The following is a 27,912-nucleotide window of genomic DNA, read 5'->3' on the forward strand; positions in this document are numbered from 1 at the left end:
TCGCATTATGCCAGGCAGTGCTTTAAATAACACTCTTCTTGGGAATGTCTGTCATTTATATCAGTGTATTGATTCTCCCCATGGAGGCTGGTCAGGGCTGCAATTTAATGAACTACTTCAGCAGTTCTGATTTGCGTCACCAGGATAAGACAGTGAAAATGTGGGTTTCTGGCAGCATTAATCAATCAGGAAATGAATACTGTTTATTCACCAGTGCTTTTTTTGACCTGTCTACTATATATAGAAATCATCAGGATGGCTGTGCTTCAGATTTTAAAGGAGTTATTTCAGTATATAGAGCTGCATGTTAGTGATATTTGCTAAAAGGTGTTTTTCCTGAGTCACTTCACAAGACTAATGTGTGTGTTGACTGCTTACGATACACAGACACCTGCTATTTCAACCCTGTTCAGCTGTGGTCTTACATATGACCAGAAGAGGGAGTTTTTATTGCTTCTTTATGCTGTAACACCTACTGCCTGGCTGGAATAATTCCTCCCATGCATACGCTAGTCCAAGCCCATAAAACAAACTTGTTTGGGGCAAAGGAGCAGTGGCTTAACTTATCTCTTGGCTTTCTCATTTCACATTGTGTATACACACATATACACATTGTGTATACAGAAATCCCAGTCTTTAGGTTTACTTCTACGTTTTGTTATTGATACAACAGTTCTCAGATTGAACATCAAAGAAATTTTGTACCTTTTCCTCTTGTGTTTTTGAAAGTTAAAAAAAAAAAAAAGGGCGGGGGAGATCAGGGAAAGTCATTATCTCAGTTTTGAAAGTTAAAATACAAGCAGTAAGCCCCTGATCACACATGATAGAGTTTCTGATCTATAGTCTTCTAGGGTCAGAAATAAACTCTGGAATGAAATTTGTTTATTGCTTCATATTCTTGATATTGTCAAAAGATTGTTAGAATTTCTACTACTGAAGATTTGGGGTGAGCTTTAGAATGTTAAAATACTGTTTTGCCAAAGTAGCTAATAGGCCTGTTTTCTCTATGATTCTTCGTGTGTTCAGTTGTGCTACTTGAATCTCAGTCAGCTTAGTCAAACAAATGAAATGGGAGCCCTAATCAGGATACGCTTGTTTGATGTAACACCAGAATGTAGTGCTGTCTAAATTCTTCTTCCGCTCCTTTCACAGTGCATTTTTTTGGTACAGAAATTGGTTAAATTAGTTTCTTTATGGATTTTTTTGAATGATGCATGAATATATCAAATATATAAACATCATATATTTTTATATAGATACACAAATGTAATAATCGCAAATACGCTCTTTTCAATTCAGCCTACTTTTTTCTTATCTTGCTGGCTCTTTCTCCCTACTCGCTCTTTCCAACTCTAACAAACCATCTTTCTGCAAACCATCTATGTAACTTAGTACAGTATTAGTACATAACTTAGTATACATACTTGTAAATTTTTTCTAATGCTAATCTATATGAATACATATAATCCTATGTTTTATTAGTAGGGACTTTTGGTCATAGTTTTCTGAAAAATGGATTCTAATATGCACACTTCTGCTGCTTTTCTACTCAACAGTACCACATGGGAATTCAGACACAGGCCAGGATAATGCTAATCCCCCCTTTTTAATGGTTGCTTACTATTCTAAGGTGTGGCTGGGTAGTAGCTTCCTCCTCGAAGTCCTCTCTCTGTGGACATAAACCTATTTCCTGCTTTTTGCCTCCAGGAACAAAGCAACAGTAACCCTCCTGCCACACATGTCCTTAACTACTGGTGGCTTTGTTTCTATGGAGTTAGAGTCTCAGGAAGGGTTTCCTGGGCCAGAAAGGATATTGATAGGCATTGTTAATAGCTGCTACTAAATTGTTTTCCACAAAGGCTACAATACTTTATATTTACTAGGCATATATGAAAGTATCACCATCAGGAGTAGTTGTTTTATTTATCTTTCTAAAATTCAGTTTCTTTTGCTGAAGCATTTTAAAGTGTTTGACACACACACACACACACACGTGATTGATTGTAATTCGACTTTGAACCAAGTTTTTGAAACAAGCACAAAACTTTTTTACTCCGAGTGTTAGCACATATCTTCTGAATTTGAGTAATATGGAATAATATGGGGCAAAGAGATCTTTCAAAACGAGCAATGATTTAAAAAAAAAAAAAAACCTCATTTAAGTAATCACAGGCAATTTTCCTGGCATCTGTGGGAAATTTCTATTCATCCTCCTTGGAATTTACCTTAGGAGAGAAAACTAGGTCTGCTCGGCTGGGATTCCTCTCTGCGAAATGTGTAGGCTCCTAGAAAATAACAGTTTTGGGTGAATTTAATTGCAGGAACAAGGATTTAATCTGTTGTCAGACGTTTTATTCTGATCTCATTATCCCACTTGCATTTGGTGTGATCAGTCACCTTTTAACAGTGTTCACTTTGTGTATCAAATCCTGAGTGACTGGACTGAGGTCAGTCTGTGGTTTACAAAGCCTCTGTAAATCAGGCCATGAGGTTATACTTACTTTATTTGCCTGCCTTTGAACAATTGGAACAGTTGAAAAGGGATACACACATGAAGTGTGGCTGAGTCCTGAAGAGCCATCCACCAGAAGATCAGAGGATGCCAGCCCGAGGAAGGCTGCTGCATGGTATTGGACCCCAAGGTGAATTACCCCCATTTCAACTTCATCTTCCACCTCTCCTAATCCGGCGTGAGTACCTGAGTACCTGACGAGCACTAGATAATAACGTCGCACCGTTTCTTGGTGAAGCTAATCTGATTCTGGATAGCAGGCTTCCAGGCCCACAGCTGAATGAATCGTTTGGTATTTCCAAGTTTGAAAATACTTTCTCCCCCTTTCAAGTGTTCTTCGCAGCAGGTGAGGAATGTTAAAGCTCCTGTAAGTGCCAATTAAGGCCAATTATAACTTGCCCGGCCTGCTGAGACACTGAAGTGGAGTCACTGGAGACTTGTGCTCCTGTAAACTGGAGACCCGACTACCACCAGTGACCGCAACACAGCCTTTCCCCACTGCCTGCAGCCTGCTGGGGGCCTGCTGAACACCAGATGACACCTGCCCGCCTCTCTGGGATTTGGCTTAGGAAATGCCAAGCTGTGTTGGGGACGTCCCTTATTTCGGTAGCAGGAACCTCTTTTTCCTCTTCCCCCTCCCTTTGAAATGATGCCCGCCGTCTAATTTCTCCTTGGTTCCGCTCCTATGAGCTAACCTGTATTGAGCACGGAGGCGGTGCCGGGCTCTGCATGACGGGCATGACCTCCTTACTCCTCACCGCAGCCCCACGGGTGAGGCCATCCTAGCACTTCCCAGGAGAGGACACAGACCCTTCGGGAGGGGAGGCTCTTGGCTGAGGCCACAGAGGAGACTGAGGGCCAGTTGCCCCTCAGCCGAAGCCTCGAGGCGCTGCCCTTCCTGGCTCCTGCTGGTGTGCTCATTTGCTGGGAGCAGGCCCATTCACAGAAGAATTTTGTCAGTTCAGGACTCCCTTTGTGCATCAGCATAAAATTGATGAACGCAAACCATCCACAACACAGGCGATACCTAGAATTTTTGGTCTGTGAGGCATGGGTGTTTCTCTGTTAAAATTGTATTTTAGTCTGCAGTCTTTTTTTAGTCTGTAGTCTTTGAATTTTTTTTCCATAAGAAAAATGAAATGTGACCATGTCCTCAGACCTAGACACTTAAATAGGAGCCATCATTGGGAAATTTAGTATCAAAATAAACTTTATTTGGGTAGGGTATCGGGAGCTGGTTTGTAGAAAATAGAGTAAGAATGCTGTCCAAGCAGAACAAAGAGGTATTTAAGTATTTGCTTTAACATTTTACTTGGGGCATTCAGAGAGGAGAATGTGTGTGTGTTTAAAAATTTGATCTAAAGCTTTATGCCCATTTTTTTGTATATTTATATATATTTTTATTGTACAAAATTATATTTTCCTGGCTTATGCTATCATCCCTTTTTGGATATAGATCTTAAAAATAAATTGTTTCTGTCTTGTTTGCAATTAACCCTTGACCTTGAACAACATGGATTTGAGTTGTGCAGATTTTATCCATTTATCCACGGTTTTTTCAGTAAATATAGTATAGTACTGTAAATGTATTTTCTTTTCCTTATTTATTATTTTTTTTAGATTTTATTTATTTATTTGACAGAGATTACAAGTAGGCAGAGAGGCAGGCAGAGAGAGAGGAGGAAGCAGGCTCCCTGCTGAGCATTGAGCTCAATGTGGGACTCGATCCCAGGACCCTGGAATCATGACCCTAGCCAAAGGCAGAGGCTTTAACCCACTGAGCCACCCAGGCGCCCCTCCTTATAATTTTCTTAATAACATTTTCTTTTCCCATTATAGTATGTAATATGTATGACATAGAAAATGTGTTAGCTTTATGTTAACAGTAAGGCTTCCCATCAGTAGGAGGCTTTTCATAGTTAAATTTTTGGGGAGTCAAAAGTTAGATAGATTTTTAACTGTGGGGTATGGGAGGTCAGCTCCCCTAACCCCCACATTGTTCAAGGGCGTCAACTATTTGTGAAATTAAATATAGATGTGTATTTGTAGCAATTAAGAATGTTTGCTGAAATTCACCCTGGTTTTCATCAGAATTACAGATAAGATTTGGTTCTCAGAACTCATGGATCAGTTGGGGTTTGTAAGGATTTTTTCCCCCTTTGCCCTACCACCGTTTACAAAAGGGAACATTAGAAAGGCAAGCATTTGTGCTGGGAGAACAGCGAGGACTCTGGGGTCTGGCCTGACAGGTGCAGTGATGTGGAACTGAGGCTTAGTCTGAGAAAGGGCCTCTTATCTCAGTTGTGCCCTGTGGATGATGACATCAAGGAGACTCCTCAGCTGGCCCTTAGGGAGGGCGGGTGGGTATAGGGAACAATGCTAAGTAAGACCTGTTGCAATCAGGTAGGATAGCAATGGAATTTTTTCTTCTAGCGTAAGAAGTCCTTTGGCAATTTAACTTAAACTTCTTATTTTTGATAAGCTTTTGGAAGATTTTTCTCATCCTGGGCTTCTGAGACCTGCTGATGCCCCTTACCTGGTGTTCTGGCATCTTTTAAAGACCCCCATAGTTTTGCATTGTTTGAACGTGACTATAAGAAGTCTGGGGGGAAGAAAGTCGGTTTCAGAAAACCCTCTGGATCTTAATATTGCTGCCTTGGTTGGGATCTGCATGCTTGCCGTGAAAATAAAGCAGTGTGGCTACTATTCTTTTGTTTTAGAGTAAGTTTAGAATTTGTGTCTGGTCTAATAGAATCCATTTCCTACACCTCATGACTCCCACCCCTTCCAGGCCAAATCTTTTCCACACATGTAATTCATGACTTCTTGCCAGATATTCTCTATGGGGTGATGGGATTCTGTAGAGGAATTTCTCCCCTCCTTTTGACATTTAAAAGTGTTCATTCTGAACTATCAGGCATCCGAGTCTATTTATGTGTGCTGCCTTTATCATCATCAAACTCTGATCAGTTGGCCATTTTTTTCCATGTCTATTTGACAGTAAGATTTGGGGATTGAGGAAAGAGGGGTAGCTTTGTGGGGAGTAGAATAGGTCTGAGATAGGGAAACAGACCAGGAAGACAGTGTTTATAAAGAGCGACCGGAGAGAGAAGTTTTGGGATCAAAAGTATAAAAGTATAAAAAGTATGTTAGTCAGTCATGTAGTGATTGAACACCCAACTCCAGACAATAAGATGTATATTCTTCTGAAATTAGATGTATTTTACAAAAAAGCACAGGAAATTGGTTAAGATTTTTGTTACTAGATTTAGGAAGGAAAAGTAAGCTTCAGTATGACAACTTTTAATTATTTTAAGTATAGATCATGGGGAACTAAAATGTTGAGAGAGGCTACTGATTTTTATAGAGATGTATTAACTTTAAAACTTCTAGGTCTGCGGAGGCTTAAAATGTAGGCTGCTTAAGGAATCATCTGAGTTTTCTAATGTACCTGGTAGCAGTGGCATGCATTTCAAGGTATTCAGCAAAATGAGAGTGTGAGAAAATTCACAGTTTAGCAGGTGAAATTCGTAAGTTCCATCTTGCACAGTTTTGGCCAGTTGCCTTTCAAATAGAAGGATTGATTTACACCAGCCAGGACGCCTTGTATGACCATATTAGATGAAATTAGACTCCACCCCTTGTTTTCTGTTGATCTGCCAGGACCTTTGTAATTCAAGTGCTTTTTACAGTAGTAGCAAATGTTACATAAGACCAGACATGGAGCATATTTGGAGTTGGTGGGCAGACCCAAGTCATGATGCAAGCTTGCAGTAGCAAGTGTGCAATGAATCACAACCAGATTCTGTGAATGGAAGGTGACAAGAAGCCTCTCCAGAACAGCCCTTCCTCCGCACGAGGGCTGAAAGCTCCACTGGGTAAGTTTTCTGAGGCAGTTTCCAGAGGCTGGGCTTGGCTCGAGGCCCAGTTGTGGATGAGCGTGAGGGAGGTGGGTTAGGTCTTTGCTAACGTTACATGGAAGAGAGTTCGCGCAGGCCTCTTTCCTCCTGGCATTTGGCCTCCCCTGCCAGCAGGCCCTGAGCTGTACGTTGCTGGAGTGGTGGAGGGAGTGAGCTCTGCAGAGCTAGTGGAGCCGAGTGGGTGATCGCAACAAGGGGGATTAGCTGCTGCAGCCCGTTCACGGGAGCCATTCTGAAATGTCATTCGAGTGGTCTGGACAAAGTTCAAACACAGACAGGAGTCTGGCTTGTTATTAACTCCGACAAAATGCTGAGGTTTGCACCAAACAGTTCCCGTATCTCAAAACAGGGAAAGCATTAGTTACGCCGCTCTCTAAAAATGGAGGAACGCTGGGACACGCTTTAACTGTTTGTTTTTTATCTCACTTGTGGTGAGTGAGGTTTTGTGACAGGCAGTTCATAGTGTTTCCTGTAGAATGTGTTTGAAAGCTGTTTTGTCAGATACTTCAGATCCACAGCAACGTTTCAAACAGAACACTGTCAAGAGGAAGAGCAACTTCAAAATATAAACAGTAGCCCTGGAAAGTCATTCAGTAACTTAAATTGAGTGTATAGAAATTTAATTACATACTGACTGCCAGAAAGAACGATTTGTTTCAGTTGTGTTATCAAGGTAGCCAGTGCCCTTCAGCTCATTCTTTCTGGCTGCGTTGGGGGTCTGTTCTCAGAGTTGCCCCGTCTCGTGCTTGCTTCTCTGGGTGAGCAGGGGGCGAGGTGACAGTGGAGTGCTTGACTTTTCCCTGGATTCACATTTCACGGCTTCTTGCAGTAATGAGCTTGATGGGGTGATTTGAATTGAGGTTGAAATTTAGCTACCAGTTTCAAGGGCTGTAAAGATAGACAGATTTTAAACCTTTAATCAAATTCCTATTCATTCCCTAAAATTTATTTTTTTTTTTAAACTGTCTCTTGTCAGGCGGTTTCAGTTTTGCTGTTCGTGGTTTCGTTTTTGAATATCGCTTTTGATGTTCATTAGCTGTTAGCTCCGTCCCGAAGGGGGGGGCAGATATTGTTTCTCTTTTCAAAAGAAAAAATGTGTGCCGCAGGTCCACTGAAAACATTGGCGTTGTTAAGTAATGAATCACCCGTTCCTTATTAACAGAGTGCTTAATGAAGAAGGCTTTGGGGGGCTGGGCTCTGAGTTTGAGTTTTTTGTCATTCCCCTGTTCACTGTTTGCTTCCCTTCCCCATCCAGAATAAAGTGAAATTAAAAGGATACAAAATTAGTGGGAAATAGCAATAAGGATGTGACCTAGACTCAGTGTAGCTCTTGGTGGCAGATGGTGCTGTCATTCCATTGCACTTTGGACCTGCTACTCCTTTTCAGCCTGGACAGTGTTCCCTGTGGGCATTCCTGCACAGCAGTTTTCATTTTTAAAAACAAACAATATAAAAACAATGAAGAAAGAGAACTTGAATTTTTAAAGTTTTACCAGGTTCCTTTAATTCTGTCTCTTCCTGTGTGTGTGTGTGTGTGTGTGTGTGTGTGTGTGTGTGTCTAAAATTTGGATTGGAGTGGCAAAGGCATACCTTTTTTTTTAAATTCCCTTTTTACATTTTGATGATAGCCTTGTATCTTTCATTTGGGACGTAGGCCCAAAATGGGACTACAGAGAAGTTTGGGTAAGGACTGAGTATGTTGATAATTGAACTTCATGTGGTATGTAACAAATTGGAAGACTAAACTTGGAATGATAAATCACCGAGCTGTAGGATGCCTTGTTCCCTAACCAGTGAAGGATTAAATCAGACGTAGCTGGAGACTGGTTGATTTTTGATTTTGGCTCTTTTTTCTTCTCACATGTTGATACCTGAGGAATGCAGATTTTTCAAGTCACTGATAACTGAGAGAGAGGGAGGGAAAGGGATGAGTGGATCTGGGGGCAGTGCTGTGCATCTCTCGGGGAGATCATGTTTGTTCAGGCAGGGTGATGGCTTGCTGTACTCTGCCAGCATCTTTTGGGTAACACTGTGCTCCTTGAGTACAGCAGAGAGAAGTCCTTATGACTGTTAGCAACGTAGAAGTGTCAGCCAGCATGTCATTTGTGGCGTGATAGCCTGTAGTCAGAAATGGTGGCAGCCAAAGTAGAGTTTGGTGGCTGTATTTTGCTCAAGGCAGCAGCAGCCTTTTCCCCCAAAGGTACTTTCACTGAAAACATCTGTGCATGCCTGTGTGAGATAATGATGATAACCTTCAGCTCCGAGTCTGCATCTTGACCACAGTCACGGAAGCATAGGAAGGGCCCCCGTCAGGAAGTGAACTGGTCATTTGGACCATTCACTGTTCCTCAAAACCGGCTGTTTTATGACAATGACTATGAAGAAAGCGATGTTACACTGACAACCAAGGTGATCTCCTGTGCTAACCCTTCAGTGCCTCCTCTTTCTCTCCTTTCATCCCCTTTAATAAAGTACTTGAATTTTAAAATTCAAACATTTAAACAGTGTTTGCAAAGAGCAACAAGTTGGGGTGGCAGGGGAGGAGTACCCCCAGGCACTCAGTTAAGGTTTTCATATTTCTCACACGCTTGAAAGCAAAGTACAGAAAGAACAGTCCCTCCCCATGGGAAGAATTCCTGGCAAGAGGATTATTTGAAGTTGCCATATTTCTGCTCCCTTCTTAGCAACATTATTTACAATCCATTCACGCTTGTCCCTTCCCCCACTGGAGTTGGAGTCGTTCTCCCTTGTAATCTGCCCTTTGTGATCTGTTCTCTTTCATGCAGCTAGCATGAATGGGGGTGCTGCAAGTGCGCACCCTGCCCGGAGACGGGGAAATGCCCTTCCCCGAGTACTTTAGTGGGCCTTTTATTTCCGTCATAAAGCACTGACTTGAAGAGCTTGATAATTTGATTATAGACCTTTGGTGAAAAGTTGTTTCAAGTGGCCCAAGTGCTGTAAATGACTCTCTTTTCTGCACTTTCCCCTTATGTTTTAATCTAAAAGCACCTCTGCATCAGGGGGAGGAGAAGCGTGTTTGGCAGAAGTCGCAGTTGGAGACTAATTTGTTAGGGCAGCCAGTGTTGAAATCATCCTTTTCAATTAAATCTCTCTAGTGGAAATGATGCTGAGTGCTTTGTGGTAAAGACTTTTTCTTCCTCCCTGTTTTTCAGTGCCATTTGTAACCCACCTAAGCATGCTTTCTGGAGGCTGCCTCCCAGCTCCAGTTTTGGCTGATTGTCCTTTGAGGCACTGCCTGTCAGGGGTCAGCTCTGGATTCCCCATCCTGAGAGTTGAATATTCCAGGGATAGTCTCACGGATTGACTTGTTTTTTTTTTTTTAGCATTGGACTACACTCGGCTCTCTCTGGAGTAGTCTAATCGAGTGTCTGGAGATCCTAAAGAAGTCAGATCAAAGAAAAAGCAGATTGAGAATTAAAGAGACTGTGAGGACAGGAAGTGGGGTAAGACCGTGTTTGCTGGTCAGACACATGAGAGTGCAGTTAGATAAGAAGAAGAAAACTTACAAGGAAAAGTTGATCATGAAAGTAGTGAGAAGACATTAAATGCTTTATGTTCACATGCAATGATTTCATGTCCACTCTGTGAATTTAGATAGTATGCCAAGTATTTTTTTAAATACTTATTAGGAAAAAAAAAATAGATAACTGCTGTGTCAGACACAAAGCCCTGGTTTTACTGATAATGCTTAGGATAACGCTAAAATAACATATGCCTGGTCAGCCGCTGAATTTTGAAAAATAGAGTAAATAGACAATAATCTAGATAATGTGTAGAAATGATGAAAGATCCAGAATGGGATTCAGCTTTGAATGACAAAAGTCTGGAGAAAACCCTGATGTGGAGCAAAGCAGATGTGCAAGGAAGATGCTCTGAGCTTTGAATGACAAAAGTCTGGAGAAAACCCTGATGTGGAGCAAAGCAGATGTGCAAGGAAGATGCTCTGAGAGTTGAAAAATGTTTATGTAGTCTTGATTTATAGTTCCTTGATGCTGATTGACGTGACACCTCATGAGTCGTGTTTGGCCGTCTGAAAGTGAAGTATGACAGTTTGGGTTAATTGGGAGCTGGATGATAAGCATATTAGGGTTATTTTCCCACCTGGATGTTGAAATAAAAAACTTAATAAATTTTGTGAAGGGCCTGCTTAATGAATGACTGGAAGTTTCCAAACTGTGCCTTTTGCTATGTGCAGCAATTACTTGCTATGCCTGACCAAATGGTCATACATGTGCATTTAACATTTCATAGCCACGTACAAGCTTGATTATTAAAATATCCTTGCTTTAAAAGGGAGAGCTGTAGAGTATTAATGGGATGGGGCTGTCAGAGATCCCATGGAACCATACCGTCCTTGAAGTGTGGATTGGTATTTTTTTCACAAGGTCTTTTTGTACAGAGTACACACTCTTTGTGACCTTATCTGACCAAATCTATCCAAAAGTGTCAGTTTCATTTAGAGAAAAATTTAAGAGTTTTAGGAATCCTTTCTTCAATAATCGGCCTAAAATTTCCACCTTTGGATCTACAAAGCTGAATTTGAGACTTGATCTTCACTTTACTCCATTCCATTCCCCTGCAGTTCTTCCTGAGTGACTCATTTCTGTCAAAAATGAGCCAACCTTTTATTGATAAAGTAACTTCAGCTTGAATGAGCGTTCTTTTTGGTTAGTGTAAATTTACTCATTTTTTAAATGAATTTTAAAAGTTGTTCCTCTGAGCTTTTAGGAGAAGAGCTTAGTCTCTTCCTGGACTGACATATGTACTAGATACGTAGCCTACCCCTGTCCTACACCGGAGAAGGTAACTTAAAGTGGGTTAGGTTTATGAGTAAGTGATTTCTGCCTGCTTCGGTAATCAGCACACCTTTCTCACAGAAGTCTGTAACTGGCATTAGCTGAATTCACAGGTGTCATTTGCCTTCGTGCCTGCTGAATTCCCGGTGCCGGTCCATGATCGTCCTTGTCTGCAGGCTCTACAACTCTCCATCGTTTAATCCCCAATAGCCCTGCAGGGTAGGCACAACAGATGAAGAGGTTAAGAAGGTAGGTAGAATCAGGTTATTGTCTAGCATTACCCATATGGTAAGTGGCAGAGGCTTTGAACCCATCTGTCTCTTGATTCCGAAGTTCTTGCCCTTTCAGGGGATCTATAAAAAAGCGTTTTTTATTTTAATTTGGATTCTCTTCAGGCTGGTTAGTTACTTAGCCCACATCAAGACTGTGCCCAATAGCCCTGAGCCTCAGCTCGAAAGGCCACCATGACCTCCAGAGACCAGAGAGTGACAAGAAGCATACATTGTATTGGTCCAGAGGGGGGCCAGCTTAATCCTATAGAACAGGTATTTGCTGCCCCTCCTGATGGTTCTTATAGTAAAACAGAGTCATCTGGGAACTTTGTGAAATGTTTCTTTTTAGCCAGAAAGACAGCTCTCCCTGATACTTTGTACCAGAATTCACTCTTCAGACCATCTCTGATGCTTTAAAATTCCCCTGAGCAAAAGAGAAAGCTGCCCAGGCTGATGGGCACAGCTAATCTTTAGGATAGCAGCTTGCATAATGGAAAGGTGAAATCCAAAATACCTGGATTTCACTTAAACGGATTCTGGATCCTTATCCTGAATTCACTGAAATTCTGTCTTGACCTTGTGTTTAGCCCCCGCAGCCTTTTGTGCTGGCAGTTAGCCTGTTTTTCCTGAGCACTTGGGAAGACGGGCTTCCCACTCTTACATGTCCCAACCCTCACCTTTGCCCCTCTCTTCTGCCTGCCTTCGGACCACAAATTATGGCTCTAATAACGCCACGTCAGGGCAGGTGGGTTATGGTGTAGTCCAGCCTGGATGCTAGAGTCAGCGTGCCTGGGATTGTATCCCAACTCTGCCTCTTAACTAGCTGGGTGACTTTGGGCAACTGTCATGAGTCCTTTAAAGCCTTGGCTTCCTTATCTGGAAGTGGGGATCATAACAGTATCTGCTTTGTACAAAGATGGTCAGAACTGAATGAGATAACCTCTGTAAATTACGCAGCGTAGTGCCTGACACGTGGTTTCTGCCCAGTAAACAATGGCTGCTATTGTTGACGTCGCTGAAGGTGAGACTTCTTATCAGTCAGTTGGTTGAGTTATAAAACATTAATAAAAGAGCCCTGAGCAAAAATAAGACTGTAAAGTGGTCTAGTAGCTCTTAGGTGTTGCCTGCTCTTAAAACATGATGACCCCTGAGAATGGGACAGATGGACTCTTTGCTCATGAACGATAATACGCCTTGCTGTAATCTGGCATGTGTGAGACTGAGGCTAGAGTGCCACATGAAATGCCCCCATTTTTTTTAAAGTATAATCAAGTAAACTATAGCTGTTGTAGAAAAAGAAAACAATATACAAAAATTTTCAAAAAAATAGACACTAATCCAGGGAGAACTGCTTAAAATTTGATATACATCCTTGTAAATTTTTTTTTTCCACCGTGAATGGTTTGAAGTTAGAGTTTGCTTTGACAGCTTTTTAAGGTTTGTGTCCTAACTTTGACACTTGTGCATATAAATTACTTTTAGTTATTTCCAAAGCAGTATTTATTTATGACTTTAAAAGATCTAATTATTTGCTTTGAACTCCTATTTGGTTTGTACCTGGGTGTCAACAGGTACATACATATATTTTTAAACCTCAGCATGAATCCCAGATTGCAAGCTTAGTATTCTTGGTTGCTTTGCATTTTGGAAGACTTAAAGAGAGCTGTCCTCTGTCTTATCCTTCTCAGTATCCTGCCATTGCATTCAGTGGTCGCACACATTCAAGCCACAGGGGGAGAAAAAGCCCAGAGCCTCTTCTCGTTGTTCGCTTGCATGTGGTCTCTTTCTCTCTCCCTCCTTCCTTCCTCTTTACCTGTACCTCTTCCTCCACATCTGTCTGTCTCCCCTGTCGAACCCAAACCCCCGATGCCACTGGGTCTCTGTTCTGTGTTTCCCTGTATCTGTATTTGTCTATCTGTTGGGCTGCCTGATTATCTCTCCCATTTGCTGGAGCCATTCAAACTGCCCTCCTCATTCAGGGACATGAGAGTGTGCTTTGTCTGAGCTGGTGCCAGACCCTGGAGAGAGGAGTGCTTTGAAAACTCAACTTGGACTTCTCACCAAACCACACCGCAGTTATGCTTAGCATCTGGCCACCAGTTTGCCCACTTAATATAAGGTCCCTAACCCTACCCGTAACTTGCCCATTTCTCTTTTGATCTAGGAACAAACACTTTCTTTTTTTTCAAGTCCAGTTTAAAATCTTAGGAAAAATAAAGGCCCACAGTGAAAGGATGAGGAGAGTCCAACTCAGCTGTAATTAAATTTGTTTTTTCCTCTTTGCTTTCTCGCAGAGGGTAAGCCAGATACTGCCCTTTCCAGAGAGTAAGTTACCAGACCATGATGTGAAGGAACAGTTTAATTCAGCAGCATGACAAGGATTTGAGCTGGCCCTTTTCAGCCAGAATCTGTTACACGCATACTCATGCACACATCACACAAGTTGGTTTCAAGTTTTAAGTAAATGAAAGAAATTCACATGATAGATTGCCATTCTTAGCTTCTAAATAGCTTTTATTATTGAAGTAGAAAATACAATTTTTTTGAAGTGTCATCGATACATCAGCTGACTTCTAATGTTAGGAAACTTTGATGCTTGATTTTTCTAGTGCAAAATCCCATATCAGAGTTAATAGACTAGAAAAGAAGCGTTAGCTGAAGAAAATGGCAGCAATGGACTATGATGGGAATAGAGTATTAGAAGGAGAAGCTTGAAGTTACAGTCAGTTCTGCTGTAACACAGCATGCATTCCTAAGAAATTACTGTGCTGTGCAAAATTGTGTAATGCAATCCACATGAGGCGCATTGGGAAAATGGGGTTATGGGCACAACACTCAAAACTACTACTGATAAAAAGGATAGGAACCTAACAAAAATGGTAGCATAGTTTTACATCGATTAAATGGTTAAGAGTAGGTAAATACAAGAAAACACCCTGACATTTGCTTCTGAAAGTAGGTTTTGGAAAGGTTGCTGCTTGCAAGCTCTTGGGAAGTAGTGGACGGAAGGTTTTCTGAAATTGAGGGAAAGTTGTAGCACCGGTTGTGGGTGGGTGTGGCTCCTCACATCCAGGGCGGCCTGGGGTGGATGGTAGATGTTTGGGAAGAGGGGTGTGTTTTGTGTACGCCCACGTGGCTCCGTTCAGCCAGGTGTAATTTTTTGCATTGACGTAGTGCTTTTTGCAGATGAAATCTTGCAAAAGCAAGTGCAGTATTTCATTATGCTCAATTCATTCCTTAGTGTATCAATGACTTTAGAATAAATTTGCTTTCTCCAAATCAGCATAACTGTATTGAATTAGATTGAGAATGTTATTTACCTCATTTGGTTATCAAGATAAAATGTATCACATTTACTCTAAGACACATGCTAAGAATTCTAATCCCCAGAGAATAGTAAAAAGAGTGTGCTTCGTTAAAGTAAAAGTTGTAGTTGGGGTTTTTTTACCTCTTCCTAGCAGAAACATGGTATTATTCCTTTAGTACGCTTCCACCAGAAGTGTACAAGCTTGCTGTGGATGAACTTGGAGGAATATTTTAATATTTATTTTAAGATATATCAGAAAATATATATAACAAGCTTATCAAAACCTGTTTCGTAGATACTCTCGTTTGGAAAGATAGCTCTCAGTCGAAGGTGGTTCTGTGCTTCATACTGGGTGATGTAAAAATGGATTAGAAGGTAGTTTCAGGTTGCCCCCAGCAGAGGGACACTGCTGGTGATTAGGGATAGGGGGCAGGACTTCTAGTCATCCTGATATCCTGTACAAGAATTCTCCTGTCCAAAGTACCAGTGACGCCCCCCCAAGAGACCGGTTAATGCTGGCTGAGGAGGAGGAAGGAACAGTAGAGTTGGTCATTTAAATAAAAATGTCCAGTAAAAAGGAGTATTTTATGTGGCTTTGGTAAGAATGATGAAAACAGTTTGCAGCTGATGAAAGTCTGGAAAGCACTGCAGGTAGGAACTGTGAGCTTTACTTAACAGACCCTGATATAGAGTGCCAGGGCCCAGGCAGCGCTCTCAGTGCTCTACAAATGGTAACTTACTCAGCCATGTCTAATGGTTCTGGAGCATTAGCCTAGTATGAGGAAGGCTCTCAACCTTGACCGCACAGTGGAATCACACAGGGGTGCTTATCAAAGTCTGGATGCCCAGACCACACCCCAAACCAGTGAAATCAGAATCTAGGGGGCTGGGAATTAGCATTTTTTAAGCCCATTATGTTACACCAGTGTGTGGCCAAGGTTGAGAACCATTGGAGTGATTGGCAATCACTCCTCCTCACAAGAAAACTGTACCGATAGTTGAAAATGTTAATTGAAGGTCTGCTCTGTGCTGTGCCTCAGAGGGACAGAGATGACCCAGACAGGAAGCCTCGCCATCCAAGGGGAGGTGGCAGAACTGGAAACCGATTTTTACAGTCCTGGCTGACAAGTGCTGGTGCTTGGAAGGATCCTCAGACAGTGTTTGGGGATCACAGAGGAGAGAGAAACTAAATTAGAAGACGGGGTGGGGAGGGAACCTCTCAGATGCCAAATTTAGAAAATTAATAAACTTAAGTTATTTTAATTTTCCCTCCCATACACACAACTTTCATTAGAGGGGGGGAAAAAAGCACTTAAAAATCACTATCCAGTTAGCCATCCTAACTTGGTTGTAGCCTTGGTGTGTTGGACAACTGGAATCTTGTCTGTAGAGTAGGTTCTTAAGTACCATGTAAAGCACCATTGAACTAATGACCTTCTGGGAAATAAGTCATCTCAGTTTCCCAGAGAGCCTCAGGACTGTTATAAAATGACCTTTAAAAATAAACCATTTGTGTGATGCTTATAATCATTGATTCTAGTTTAAATTTTTAAAAAATATTCCTTTAGTTTCCATATTGTGATAAGTAAATGTTGGATCCCATACATTTTAAGTTAAGCCACGTGTCATTTTAAATTGCAAGTTTAATTGACGGCACTAAGCTACCATCATAAGGTAGTTAAGTAGATAAAAGTTACTAAATAATTCACTTGTTTCAGATAGTAGCGTTCTTCAACAGCTCTCGATTTATTTAGTATGGATTGCTTTACACAGAGAAAACCTGATTCTCCAGTGAGTAGACTTATTTTCAGTTAAACCTGTGTAGTCTGTATTTAACCATGAATTACTTCCTGGTTTAAAAAAACAGGCGTAGCTATTTGTGGTATTTTTGTCTTATGCCTTTGGCATCTTAGTGGTGTGAACCAGAGCTATGCCATCTGTACTCGAGTGAGATTATTAAAAAGAAAAGGGTGGGGGGGGAGTGAAGTGATTCACTGGAAAATTGCAGAACAGATTCTTAAAGAATGATAAGAGAACCCTAGAAACATTCTTATTTGCTGTCATATGCTAGTGGGTAGTGGAAAAAAAAATAAGGTACAACTTGTTTTTTAACATTTTGCAATTCTGAAAATTGGCAAGATGCTCTGCTAGCAAGGAAGAACGAGGGCCGTGAAGCGTCAGTTAGTACAGCTCTTCAGAAGAGTGAGTAACTTGCCTCTCCACCTGCAAGTTGGAGTGAGGTTCATTTTGAGCCTGAAAAACCAAATACTCTCAGGTTTAGAATGGCTATTTAATTTCCTAATGGCTATCTGTGTATGATAAACCGCTTTATGCTGAGATGTTTCCGAAGCAGAAGGACCAGTTCCTAGAATCCTAAATAAGTCTGTGGGGCCTAGACAAGCCATTTCTGAAAGCTGCTGAGTTAAATATATTTTCACTTAGTGACGCATATTTGAACCTAAATGTGTTGATTTCAGGGGACTCTTCCAGGATTCCATTGGAGACTTGCCTGAAACCGTGTCTTTCCCCCCCTCCCCTTCCTGTTTTCCTTTTCAGAAAGAAGACATAGCTCATCCAGCAAGCCTTCTTTGGCCGTTCCTCCCAGTTCAGTATTTTCCTTCTTCCCTTCTCTGTCCAAAAGCAAAGGCGGCAGTGGAAGTGGAAGCAGCCGTTCTTCCAGTGGAGGTGTTCTAAGCGCATCTTCATTAAGTTCCAAGTTGCTGAAATCACCCAAAGAGAAGTTCCAGCTCAGGGGGAACACCAGGCCAATGCATCCCATTCAGCAAAGTAGAGTCCCCCATGGTAGAATGTGAGTATGGCCAGGAGGGTCCTTGAAGCCTCCCTGCAGGAAGTGGAACTGTGTCCCCAGTAGCATCCAAGCGCCTTGTGAATAATGGGGAAGAGAGGCTGCTCGGGGGCAGGGAAGGAGGGGGAGCAAATAGATGTTTCGTTTTGTTTCCCTGTCCCGCTTTGGGTTAAGGTTAATACTTACTGATTCCTTATCGTGTGCCAGCTGTGGAAACTTGGCTGTCTTTGTGTCCTGTCATTTAATTATCACAACAACCCTATGAAGCAGGTCTTGGTGGTAGCCCCATTTTGCAGATAAGGAGAAGGAAACGTAATAAGGTCGAGGAGTGGTAGCCAAAGAGCACTCCAGTCAGACCAGCCCCCGGTTCACACGCCCCTCCTGTCACTTCCCTAACTGCAGGGCTTTGATCGAGGCACTGTTTCTCTCTCAGTGTGAGAATAGCCCGTGGTGCAGAGTTCCTGAGAGCAGTAGAATTAACATGGTAGCGCCAAGCACCTGTCGTAGTGTCTGGCCCACGGGAGACAGTAAATGAACGGACACTGGTGCTTCTTCTGCTGCCAATGATAACAGTAGGAATAAAAAGGTGAGGTGATTCCTAGATGCTGTTCCAGGATTTCCTGGAGCCTGCAGAGCAATAGGGAAACAACGCTTCCTCCCCCACAGTCTTGGGCTCTCATCACAGTAGCGGACTGGGAAGACTGGAAGAAGTTCTCACTTCCAGGCAAGGCTTTGGCATGTTTGCACAGTGGGTCTGGAGCCTGGCAGGGAGCAATGAGGGAGCAGCCCAATCGCTCCATAAAAACCTGTCTTGCCTCGTCATGGCAGCCCTCTGCCCTGGTGTGGGTGGCTTTTCCCTGGCCTGCCTCCCTTTTGGAGGGTATGACCCACATCTCAGTCCCCCGGTCTGATAACCTGGCTAATCGTAGGGCAGCATCTAGCACCTGCTGCTGCTCGAGGACCTTGCCAGCTGGGAGAGGCCGTGGCTTCTTGCAGCGTCTCTGCTGCTGTCGGCCTCTTCCAGGTACAGCTGTTTGGTGCTGTTTGTCCTGGTTGCTAAGCCCCCGGCCTCTGCTCATCTGTCAGAAGTACAAGTACAGCAGGCTTGGCTTTCATTCCCGGACCTGTCTGAAAGCCAAAGAAAATGCCAGTGCTATGTGTAAGTCACTCGCCAGCTTAACAGCTGTTTGAGCACTGACTTCACTGAGCAAAGTTTATAAAACCTCATCAATCCCAATTTCTTTATTTGGATGGAGCTGGGCTTTAGAGGGGGACCAGGCCAACTGTTAGCATTGTACTAACATTTGCCACCCAAATGAGAGCGTTTAAGATTCCCAGAAAACTCAGTTCTTTATCAGTGGCCCAGGTACTTGGTGCTCACCAGCTGTGTGCCAGACACTTAACTTCTGAGCTCTTGTCATAGAAACTTTTTTCAGAGACTGGAGAATTATCCCGTCAGTGACATATCACTTAACTAATTAAACATTGGTTTCCTTCATTGACGGGGGCAGAGAGCCTCTTCTCAGAGGTGTGGTTAGGCTCATTTGAATTCTTGTATGTCCCCACAGACATTTCTTGGACATATTCTCTAGTTCTAATTATTCTTTCCTCTGTTCACTCACTTTACTTGGTTTTGATGACTCCTTTCTTAAAAATGATAGTTCTCAAAAGATACTCTGTAAAGGTTTTGCAGATAGTCTCAGTCCTTCTAACCTTTTCATGTTCTGCTTCTTGGAGGAATTTAGTTGGGTGTCAGGTATAGGTCTCCCATAGCCTTGTGTGTCAGATTGTCCTGGATGACGAAAGACCAGGTAAATCCGATGGTCCACTGGACTTTTTTGCTTCAGCAGGAGGGCTTAGAGACTGAATCATCGTGAATCTTCCTGAGTTTTCTGGGTAGTCCCAACACATTTTCCAAAGTTTCCTTTGGGGGCCTAGCTCTGTGCAGCGCATGGGGGTAGTTGGAGACTCTGCCCTCTGCCTTCTAGCTCCCCACTTCCTTGGGGCCGCAAGGCCCGTGGGCTGATGCTCCGCTTCCCTCTCTGATAGCATGACGCCCTCTGTCAAAGTGGAAAAGATTCATCCGAAGATGGATAGCACACTACTGAAATCTGCGGTGGGGCCCACCTGTCCTGCTACTGTGAGTTCCTCAGTCAAGCCTGGCCTTAACTGCTCCTCAATACCAAAGCCAACCTTGCCTTCACCTGGACAGATTCTGAATGGCAAAGGGCTTCCTGCACCATCCACTCTGGAAAAGAAGTCTGAAGATAATTCCAATAACAGGAAATTTTTAAATAAGAGATTATCAGGTAACTTCATATTTTCTTGTCTCAGTGTTTCTGTGTCTATTAATTGGGCATTCGTGAGGGAACAAATGGGCTGCTGTCTACAAGTCCTCCCTTTAAGGCTGGTCAACTTCAGCTTTAGGAGAAGGTTCCTTAAGTAAGACATCTGACCTCTTCACTCTTGTCTGTAGGTACTGTAAAACTAGCTTTCTCGGGGTGTCTTTGCGAACGGAGAGGTGCGATAGTGCTGATTGGCACATTCTCTTTTCTGTCAAGTGATGACGGTAGACCCCCGCCCTCTTTGGGGTCTGCTGCTGCTTTATGGGGCTCACATGTTGTAGATTTTATTTATTGGTGATGTCATAGATTGTATTCAAGTTAAAAATGTGTCTGTTTTGAGATTTCTCCTTTTGTTTTCAAAATAAAGGAAGGAATGTTTGATGAGCCCTTGGTAATGTCTGTATGCTTTTGACAGAAAGAGAGTTTGACCCTGACATCCACTGTGGGGTCATCGACCTCGACACCAAGAAGCCCTGCACCCGGTCTTTGACATGCAAGGTAGGTGGCCTCCTAGATGGCACTGGAAACTCTCCAGTGAGCACAGGAGTTGGGGTCCATGGCATGGCCCCCGTAAGGCTCTTGCACCTGGAGGGGTGCTGATCTGTGGATTGTTCTGAATTTTGTAAACGAAGGGGTAACGGGGTTTCCATGAAGAATGCCTTCAGTTCGGAAAATGCAACATCTTCTGTGATAAGCTGCAGTCAAAAGAGGCGTTTTGCCCCTGGTGAGCTTCTAGTATCATATCCAGGGGAATACTGTTCTTTCCTAATCAGTCTGTTATTTTCAAAGACTGTTAGTATTTCTGCAGAGAAATTTAATGTTGAGAGACTACCCTTTACTGTGGTGTAAATTGTATGGGCTTAAAACAAGTCCAGGAATTTACTTTGCCTGTGTGTGAATATTCTTAAAATGCTTGTGTAATGTGTGGTTCCTAAATTTTAAAGAGCCACTTTCAAATCATCTGATTTTGAGATAGACTCATTTTTCCAGTTCTAAGAAAGTACTAGATAATATACAGTCTTACTTACTAAGCGAAGAAAATGTTATGATCCTCCTTTCTGCCCTGAGTTTTCCTTTCAAATGCCGATATGCTAATAAGAAGGTGGTGTATTTGCTGTATAGTCGGAGTTGCTGTGGAGTGGTGTCAGGGGACACCCCGCATAAATGAGCAGATGTGCTTGTGTGCTTTTCTCTGGAGAATGTCTCCAGCTACTCTTCAGAGAGGTTCAAAAACTATCACAGGTCATTGCTCTAAAGTAATTTAAAAACACTTGTTTGGAGAAGGGGGTAAGAATTACAAAAATTAGTGTTGTCTTCTAAAAAATTGAATAAAATTTTTGGTGTATTATTTTAAATTTTACCAAAGATTATGTTTGAATAAGGGACTTCAGGTCCTACTCTACCCCCTAACAGTGGAGGAATGTTAAAATCCTTCAGAAGGTGTAAATGTTGTTTCTAAGTGGTTCTTATTTTAGTTTAAATTTCTAATTTAATTTTGCATGTAGATTTTATTTTGCAACAGTGGTTCTGAAGCTTTTACGGAAAGGCGTTGACCAGAGCCCCTTTAAGTATCTAACTTAAAAAAAAAAAAAAATCACAGATCATTTTCCCTGAGGAAAATGATATATATATACGTATATATATACATATATATATGTATATATATACGTATATATATACATATATATATACATATATATATATACATATATATATATATATTCTGAATTTTGCATTCTGTCTCAGGGTTCACACATATCTTCACCCCAAGCCCCAACCCTTAAATCTCTAGGCTAAAAACTCCTTTCTCAGGACAAACTGCTTTTATTTTATGTAACATTAGTTGAACACAGAGCACAGTGTGTTGTTGGAAGTTAGCCCCTCGAGCTCTGAAGAGCTATGGCCTGCTGCAGCAGCCGCAGAGGAGTTTGTAAGCGCAAGCCTCGCCCGGGTACCCCGACCTGGTCCCGACCAGCCGACTGCTCTCAACTCTCTTGCCACCTCCCTGGCTCTCGAGACCCCAGATCTCTCAGTATTAGGGTGCCCGTGGTTGATGAAGAATGCTTGCCTTATCCCAGAGGCTTGGCCTTTAATCATCTCTGGGCATGCCAGTGGACCAAAAGCTTTATCAAGTCAGAATGTGCAGGACTGACCAGCCTTCTCCCTGAGTCTTTATTGACGGTGAACAGACTTCATACGGGTTCTGCATTGTCGTCTCATCTTTCTAAGTCATGTGTGCTTTTCATGTGTTCTATGAAGGGTGGCATCCGCAGAGCCCGGTGTGGGGCCTGCCTTCATGTTCGTATGCATCTGTAGCCCTGGCCTGTCCGAGGTCATCAGAGAAGTGGCAGGTCTGCCCTTTCACACGTGGCCCTTCCTCTCCTGCCTCTGTTTGCCACTGCTTCTCCCTCTTCCTGTCGCCGTTTTGGCCTGCATCTCTTAAGCTGTGGAGGGCTGCCCATGCCCCGCGCTTAAGGGCCTCCCTGCTGAATGTCTCCCATGTTGCTGCCTGGGTCTGTCCTGCCTCAGACCGAGAACGTAGTCCTTCCTCTTCGGTGTCTGGGGACCTGCTGCTGCCCACTCTGTCGCTCGTCCACTCTGTATGCCTGCCACCCTCTCAGTCCCCTCCTCACTTCCTTGTCTGTCTGATATCCTGTTTCATGTCCTCTCTGTCTTCCATGAAAATAAAATTTGGCTCTGGTTTCCTTGCCCCTTCGGTCATTGTGGAAAATTTATTGCATATATCTGAGCACAGGCCCCATTCTGGGACTCAGTAGATACAGGCTTTAACAGAATCAAGGCACAGCCCCTAGCCTTGAGGGACTTACAGTCTTACGAATGAGAGGTAGGTTAGCTTCATAATAATTCATGTATGTGTGAAGTTACCCCTGATGAGCAATAGGAAGGAAGCTTATGTGTTATGACAGCCTTCAGTAGGGGATTGAGCCAGGGAGTCTCAGGCCTCCTTTGCCATAGGAATATGGGCTGAAACCCACATGATTTAACTGGGCACAGAGGGGTGGGAGAAGCCAAGGAAGCAGCATGTGTAAATATTCCATGATGGGGCAGAATAGACCTGGTCGGGTCTGAGCCCACCTGAAGAGCAGGAGCAGGAGGAGGCACTTGGTTACCAAAGGGGTGGGGTGGGGGGCAGGAGCCTAGTTACGTACCCAGTCTTTGTCCTGTGATTCTTGGGTAGCCCTCAAGGATTCTGATGGGGAGGGAGCTCCATAGGAATCCTGGTTATTGTTCAAATCAAGCGAGGGAAATATTGGTCATCTTATGATGACCGATCATACGATCATAAGGTCATAAGATGACCGATATTTCCCTAGCTTGACTTAATTTGGTCTTGCTGTGCTAAGCACCAGAGACATTCAAAGGAGAAGAATGGCTTCTACATCTGTCTAGAGAGACGGGCGACTGGATGAGTGATAGATATTCATTGATTCATTGATTCATTCAACACCAAGTAGAGGGCCATAATTTTTACATACTTTATTTGAAGCATTTCCTGAGTGACAGGTGCAGTATTAGGTAGCTAGAACATAACAAAGTTCCTTCTCTTCATTTCGGTTACTTTCCTCTGGATATATTACATAGTAAAGGAAATTAAGTAAAACTTGGAAAAGAAGCTAAATCCACTTGTGTACCCATCTATGCCAGCTTCAGTGTGGGTCAGGCATAGTTTGCAGTAGGTCTGTAAGGAGATAGGTCGTTAGCTGAAGTTCAGAAGGACAGTAAAAGCCTAATTCCCCTTCAAGCCCTTAAATTATATCAAACCTCTAAGCTTCTGGAGCAGTAATACATTTGTATAATGTGTAAGGCCATAAACACACACAAAATACTTTTGTGTTACTTTTGTAACATGGAAGAATGGAGGAAGCCTGTAGATGAATTAACTTATATTTGCAGCACATGATTTGTGGCCACTGTCTCCTTAAACATTTTTTACAGACTAGGACTCCGCAATAGGCAATAGTTAACTAGACTTTATCTTCTTCTAGGAATAGTATTAGCCTCAAGTTAGCCTTCGAAAACAAACAAACAGGAATTATCAAACGCATCTGGAGCATAGACATTTTTTATTATAAGATACGCCTCAGGCACGGGTTGTTGTTAGTTACCCTGCCGGGATTGACCTCCTTTTTCTTAATGTGCCCATTTCCTAATTCTGAAATAGATGTTGTCTTAAGATCCAGAAATGCTGTCTGTCCCATTTTCTTGATCTACGTAGTGAGTGTCTGTTTGTAGGAATTGACTCTGCTTCATCTCTTCCAGCTCACACTTTCTCCTCTCGGCCTTATAGTCTTTGCTTCTCTCCAGGCTTCCTCTTCCAAAGCAGTCCCCACCTCCAGGATGCTTTGAGCCACTTTCACTCTTGACATGGCATTTTCACTGGAAGAGAGAAATACTTGTCTAATTTTTACTCTCCAGCTGTTACTGAAAAAGGAGTCTCTGGTACATTGTTTTAAAGTAAGCTCTGTGCCCAATATGGGGCTTGAACTCACGACCCCAAGATCATGAGTCATGTGCTCTACTGACCGAGCCTGCCAGGCACCCCTCTGGGACATGTTTATGGCATACGTATTTATTCCCTTTTAGTATTTAAAATCTGAATGACCCAAAGAGGGATTTTTCTGTTTGAGCTTGTAAGAGCCCCGATAAATAAACTGTTACAATGACACGGAGCATGAGTACCTAACACCTGTTTGTTTCTACTGTTTGCCATTCACTTACATACCAGGTGGCACAGCTAACATTCCTTCTTTCTCCTGGTGGAAGCAACATCACCACATTCTCATGTATTTGGAGCCTGGGATATGTGCTTCTATTCTAGCAAAAGAAAAAAGGTCACACTCCTATGATTTTTAGCTTATCAAATGGTGAGCAGTCTTTAACTGTGCTAATGGTCCAGATTGTTGTTGGTGGTTTTTAATTGGGAATGGCGTTTTTGGATATATGACGAAGAAATAATTATTGATGAGATTCCTCAGTTCCTGTATTTTTTTGGTCTATAGACACATTCCTTAACTCAGCGGAGGGCTGTCCAGGGTAGAAGAAAACGATTTGATGTGTTACTAGCCGAGCACAAAAACAAAACCAGGGAAAAGGAATCGATTCGCCATCCGGACTCTCAACAACCAACGCAGCCTCTCAGGGACCCGCAGCCCACCCCTCCCAGACCTTCCCAGGAGCCACACCAAAACTCTCACGGAGTGATTCCTTCTGAATCAAAGCCTTTCGTAGCTAGTAAACCTAAACCTCACACCCCCAGTCTTCCAAGGTAAGCCAAATCCTCCAGTTCTCTCCCTTTTCCAGAGAACAGACTTGCAGACTCTAAAACCCCCGTGTAGTCATGATGTTGAGGAGTGTACGTCACACTCACTCTAAGAAGATGAGAGATTTTTCTAATTGGGTTTTAATTTAAGGAAAAAAAGTTGTTGAGTTCATCAGTCAGTTTCAACCAGGGCTCTTCTTGGCCAAATGCAAGCAGCAAAAAGAAGCCAGAATGATCTCCTCCACCCCTGCTCAGCTTCTGGGGTCTCTTAACCCCACTGAGCGGGCTGAGACTTGGGTCCTGACTGCAGGTTAGTGCCTGGAACATCTCACACGGCTTTGGCAACGTTTTCCCATTCACTTGTCTCAGTTCTTGCAAAACACAGCAGTGGGAGTCCTTGCTGGGGATGGGCATTCAGCCTGAGTTTTTACAGCATCCATTTATCAGCCTGTTTTTTCATTCATTCATTCGAGACCTGGGCCTAACCACATACTAGGCATTTGAGCTGTTTTGTAAGCGATGGATCTCAGAGTGTTTTATGAGAACTTAATGCACATTCCTCGGAGACAGTGAAGGTGTACTTGAATATATGTGTCTTTGTGCTTGTATATTTAACCAAGTTGAAGTAAAGGACTTTGTCCCCAATTTCTAGAGGGAAGGGAAAGAGAAAGGCACAGAGAATGAGGGCCTTCCTTGCCAGCCATGGGCACCAAGGGCTTCTGCTTAGGGACATGCCAGCCTCTGGTCACTGTGCCCAACCTTTCCCCCTCATGTGCCTGTTCCTTAACATGGTCACGTGACGGGTAGAAGTGGCTGCCCATGGAGACCCACGTGTGTAGTTGAGCTGCTCCAACACGGGCCCTCTGGTCTGTGAGAAGCATGGCGGGGAAGCCGTCAGAGACGGCGCCCCAGAACGTGGCCAAGCCCAGGCTGTCCGTTCCTTGGCAAGTCCTTTCTTTGGCCATCTTCTCATTGAAATTTTTCCATCTGTAAAAAAGTAAACTTAGTTCTAGAAGCACCAGGCATTCATACATGTAGGAAGCCTATAGTACCGCCCGAGTGGTAGGCTGTCCACTGTCCACAGCGGGTGGTCATGCTGCCTCCTCCTTTGAGCACCTCTGGTCCCTCTCAGGCTTAGAGCACATTGCCATTTATCTCATTTATTGCCTCAGTAACCCAAGTCTAGGTGAAATTTGAAGAGGAATCAAAGACTTCTCTTAAGTTCCACTTCTATTTCCTCTTCTTTGGGGAAACTAGGAAGAGGCCCTGAGCCACTCGATCGCTATAGAAAGGAGAACCATTTGCAAGTTACCTCTGGGTAGAACTGACAGACAGCTCCCTGTGACATCGTGCGGTTCAGGAGAGTGGACTCTTCCCTCCCCGGCCACCTGATCAGCATCTGTTGCCCCAGTGCTAGTGGGGGACCCCAGGCCTCCCTAGGTGGTCTCAGACACGTTGTTGTATCTGGGTTAAGGCGGCTGATTCCCAGATGTGTGATCTGATCAGTGCTGCACTTTCTACTCACCAAGGCCTCCAGGCTGCCCTGCTCAGCAAGGTGGGAGTGCCCCCATTGACCCTCCTCCAGTCCATGAATCTCCACACCCTCCCCTGCCTGCCACTGAGCCAGCTTCTCGGTTATCCAGTGAGGAGGGAGAAGGCGATGACAAAGAAGAGTCTGTTGACAAACTGGACTGTCATTATTCAGGTCATCATCCTCAGCCAGCATCTGTAAGTTCCACATGCACCCCCGTGTTGACCCTCCCCACGCAGCAGGGACAGGGCACTGCAGGGGGGCGTGCCAGGGGCCTTGGCATGCCCGTTCGTGTGGGAGACATGGTCAAGGTGTGAGAGCAGCTCAGAACAGGGCGCCCCAGAGGCGGCATGCACTCTCTCCTGGGACACCTTGTGCTTCTCCCTGTCTCTTCCATGAAACTCAGGGCTAGGCATCTTCACTCTCATGCTTCACAGCCTGCGGTACTCAGAGTAAGCTCTTTCATGGTTAGCTCCTTTCCTGAAGGCGAGAGAGCCCTCACCTCCTGGGCTGCTGGCAGAGTTAGCAAGCACGCGCGGTTGTGCTCTCTCTTGCAGTTTTGCACATTCGGGAGCCGACAGATTGGAAGAGGCTATTACGTCTTTGACTCCAGGTGGAACCGGCTTCGCTGCGCCCTCAACCTCATGGTGGAGAAGCATCTGAACGCGCAGCTGTGGAAGTGAGTGCCTGTCCTGCCACTCCAGGGGTGCGGAGAGGGGCCGACTTTACCCGGTGCTGCATCCTCTCCTTCTTATGGGACTGATTTAGTAATGATGATGGTGATGATGATTTAATAAGCTTATCTAAAGATTTATTTATTTTAGAGTGAGCTAATGGGGAGGGGCAGAGGGGACGAGTGAGAGAGAGAATCTCAGGCAGACTCTCCACTGTGCATGGAGCCCAATGCAGGGCTCCACAACCCTGAGACCATGACCTGAGCGAAATCAAGAGTCTGGCGCTCTACTGACTGAGCCACCTGGGCACCGCAAGGTAAACTTATTTAAAATGAAAACACGGCCTCTGACTGTCCCTGAGAAGGCCCCTCATCATTCATTCATTCATTTACTCTGAGCAGATGGGTCTTGCTCTGGGTGCTGTGGTTCCAGGCAGAGGGACTCCCA

At 43.5% G+C, this 27,912-nt stretch overlaps 1 protein-coding gene across 7 annotated transcripts in view; it reads left to right on the forward strand.

Moving 5' to 3' along the window:
* ATXN7 (ataxin 7) overlaps window positions 1-27,912 on the forward strand; it is a 136,972-nt gene that overhangs the window by 97,892 nt on the left and 11,168 nt on the right. For 5 of the 7 annotated variants that reach the window (XR_004383832.1, XM_032867316.1, XM_032867311.1 and 2 more), the window contains 6 exons: window positions 17,385-17,637; window positions 19,684-19,943; window positions 20,395-20,477; window positions 25,001-25,266; window positions 26,790-26,988; window positions 27,349-27,470. Coding sequence is in view for 6 of the 7 variants with exons in the window: in XM_032867316.1 (XP_032723207.1) it covers window positions 17,385-17,637; window positions 19,684-19,943; window positions 20,395-20,477; window positions 25,001-25,266; window positions 26,790-26,988; window positions 27,349-27,470 (1,183 nt within the window). In the remaining variant the exon portion in view is untranslated. Of the gene's footprint in view, window positions 1-6,223; window positions 6,391-17,384; window positions 17,638-19,683; window positions 19,944-20,394; window positions 20,478-25,000; window positions 25,267-26,789; window positions 26,989-27,348; window positions 27,471-27,912 lie in introns of those variants that run through there. The other 2 variants (XM_032867315.1, XM_032867314.1) reach the window with 1 other exon arrangement.

This window comes from Lontra canadensis, unplaced genomic scaffold (assembly GCF_010015895.1).
Source record: "Lontra canadensis isolate GAN:19392208 unplaced genomic scaffold, GSC_riverotter_1.0 scaffold34, whole genome shotgun sequence".
NCBI classification, from domain to species: domain Eukaryota; kingdom Metazoa; phylum Chordata; class Mammalia; order Carnivora; family Mustelidae; genus Lontra; species Lontra canadensis.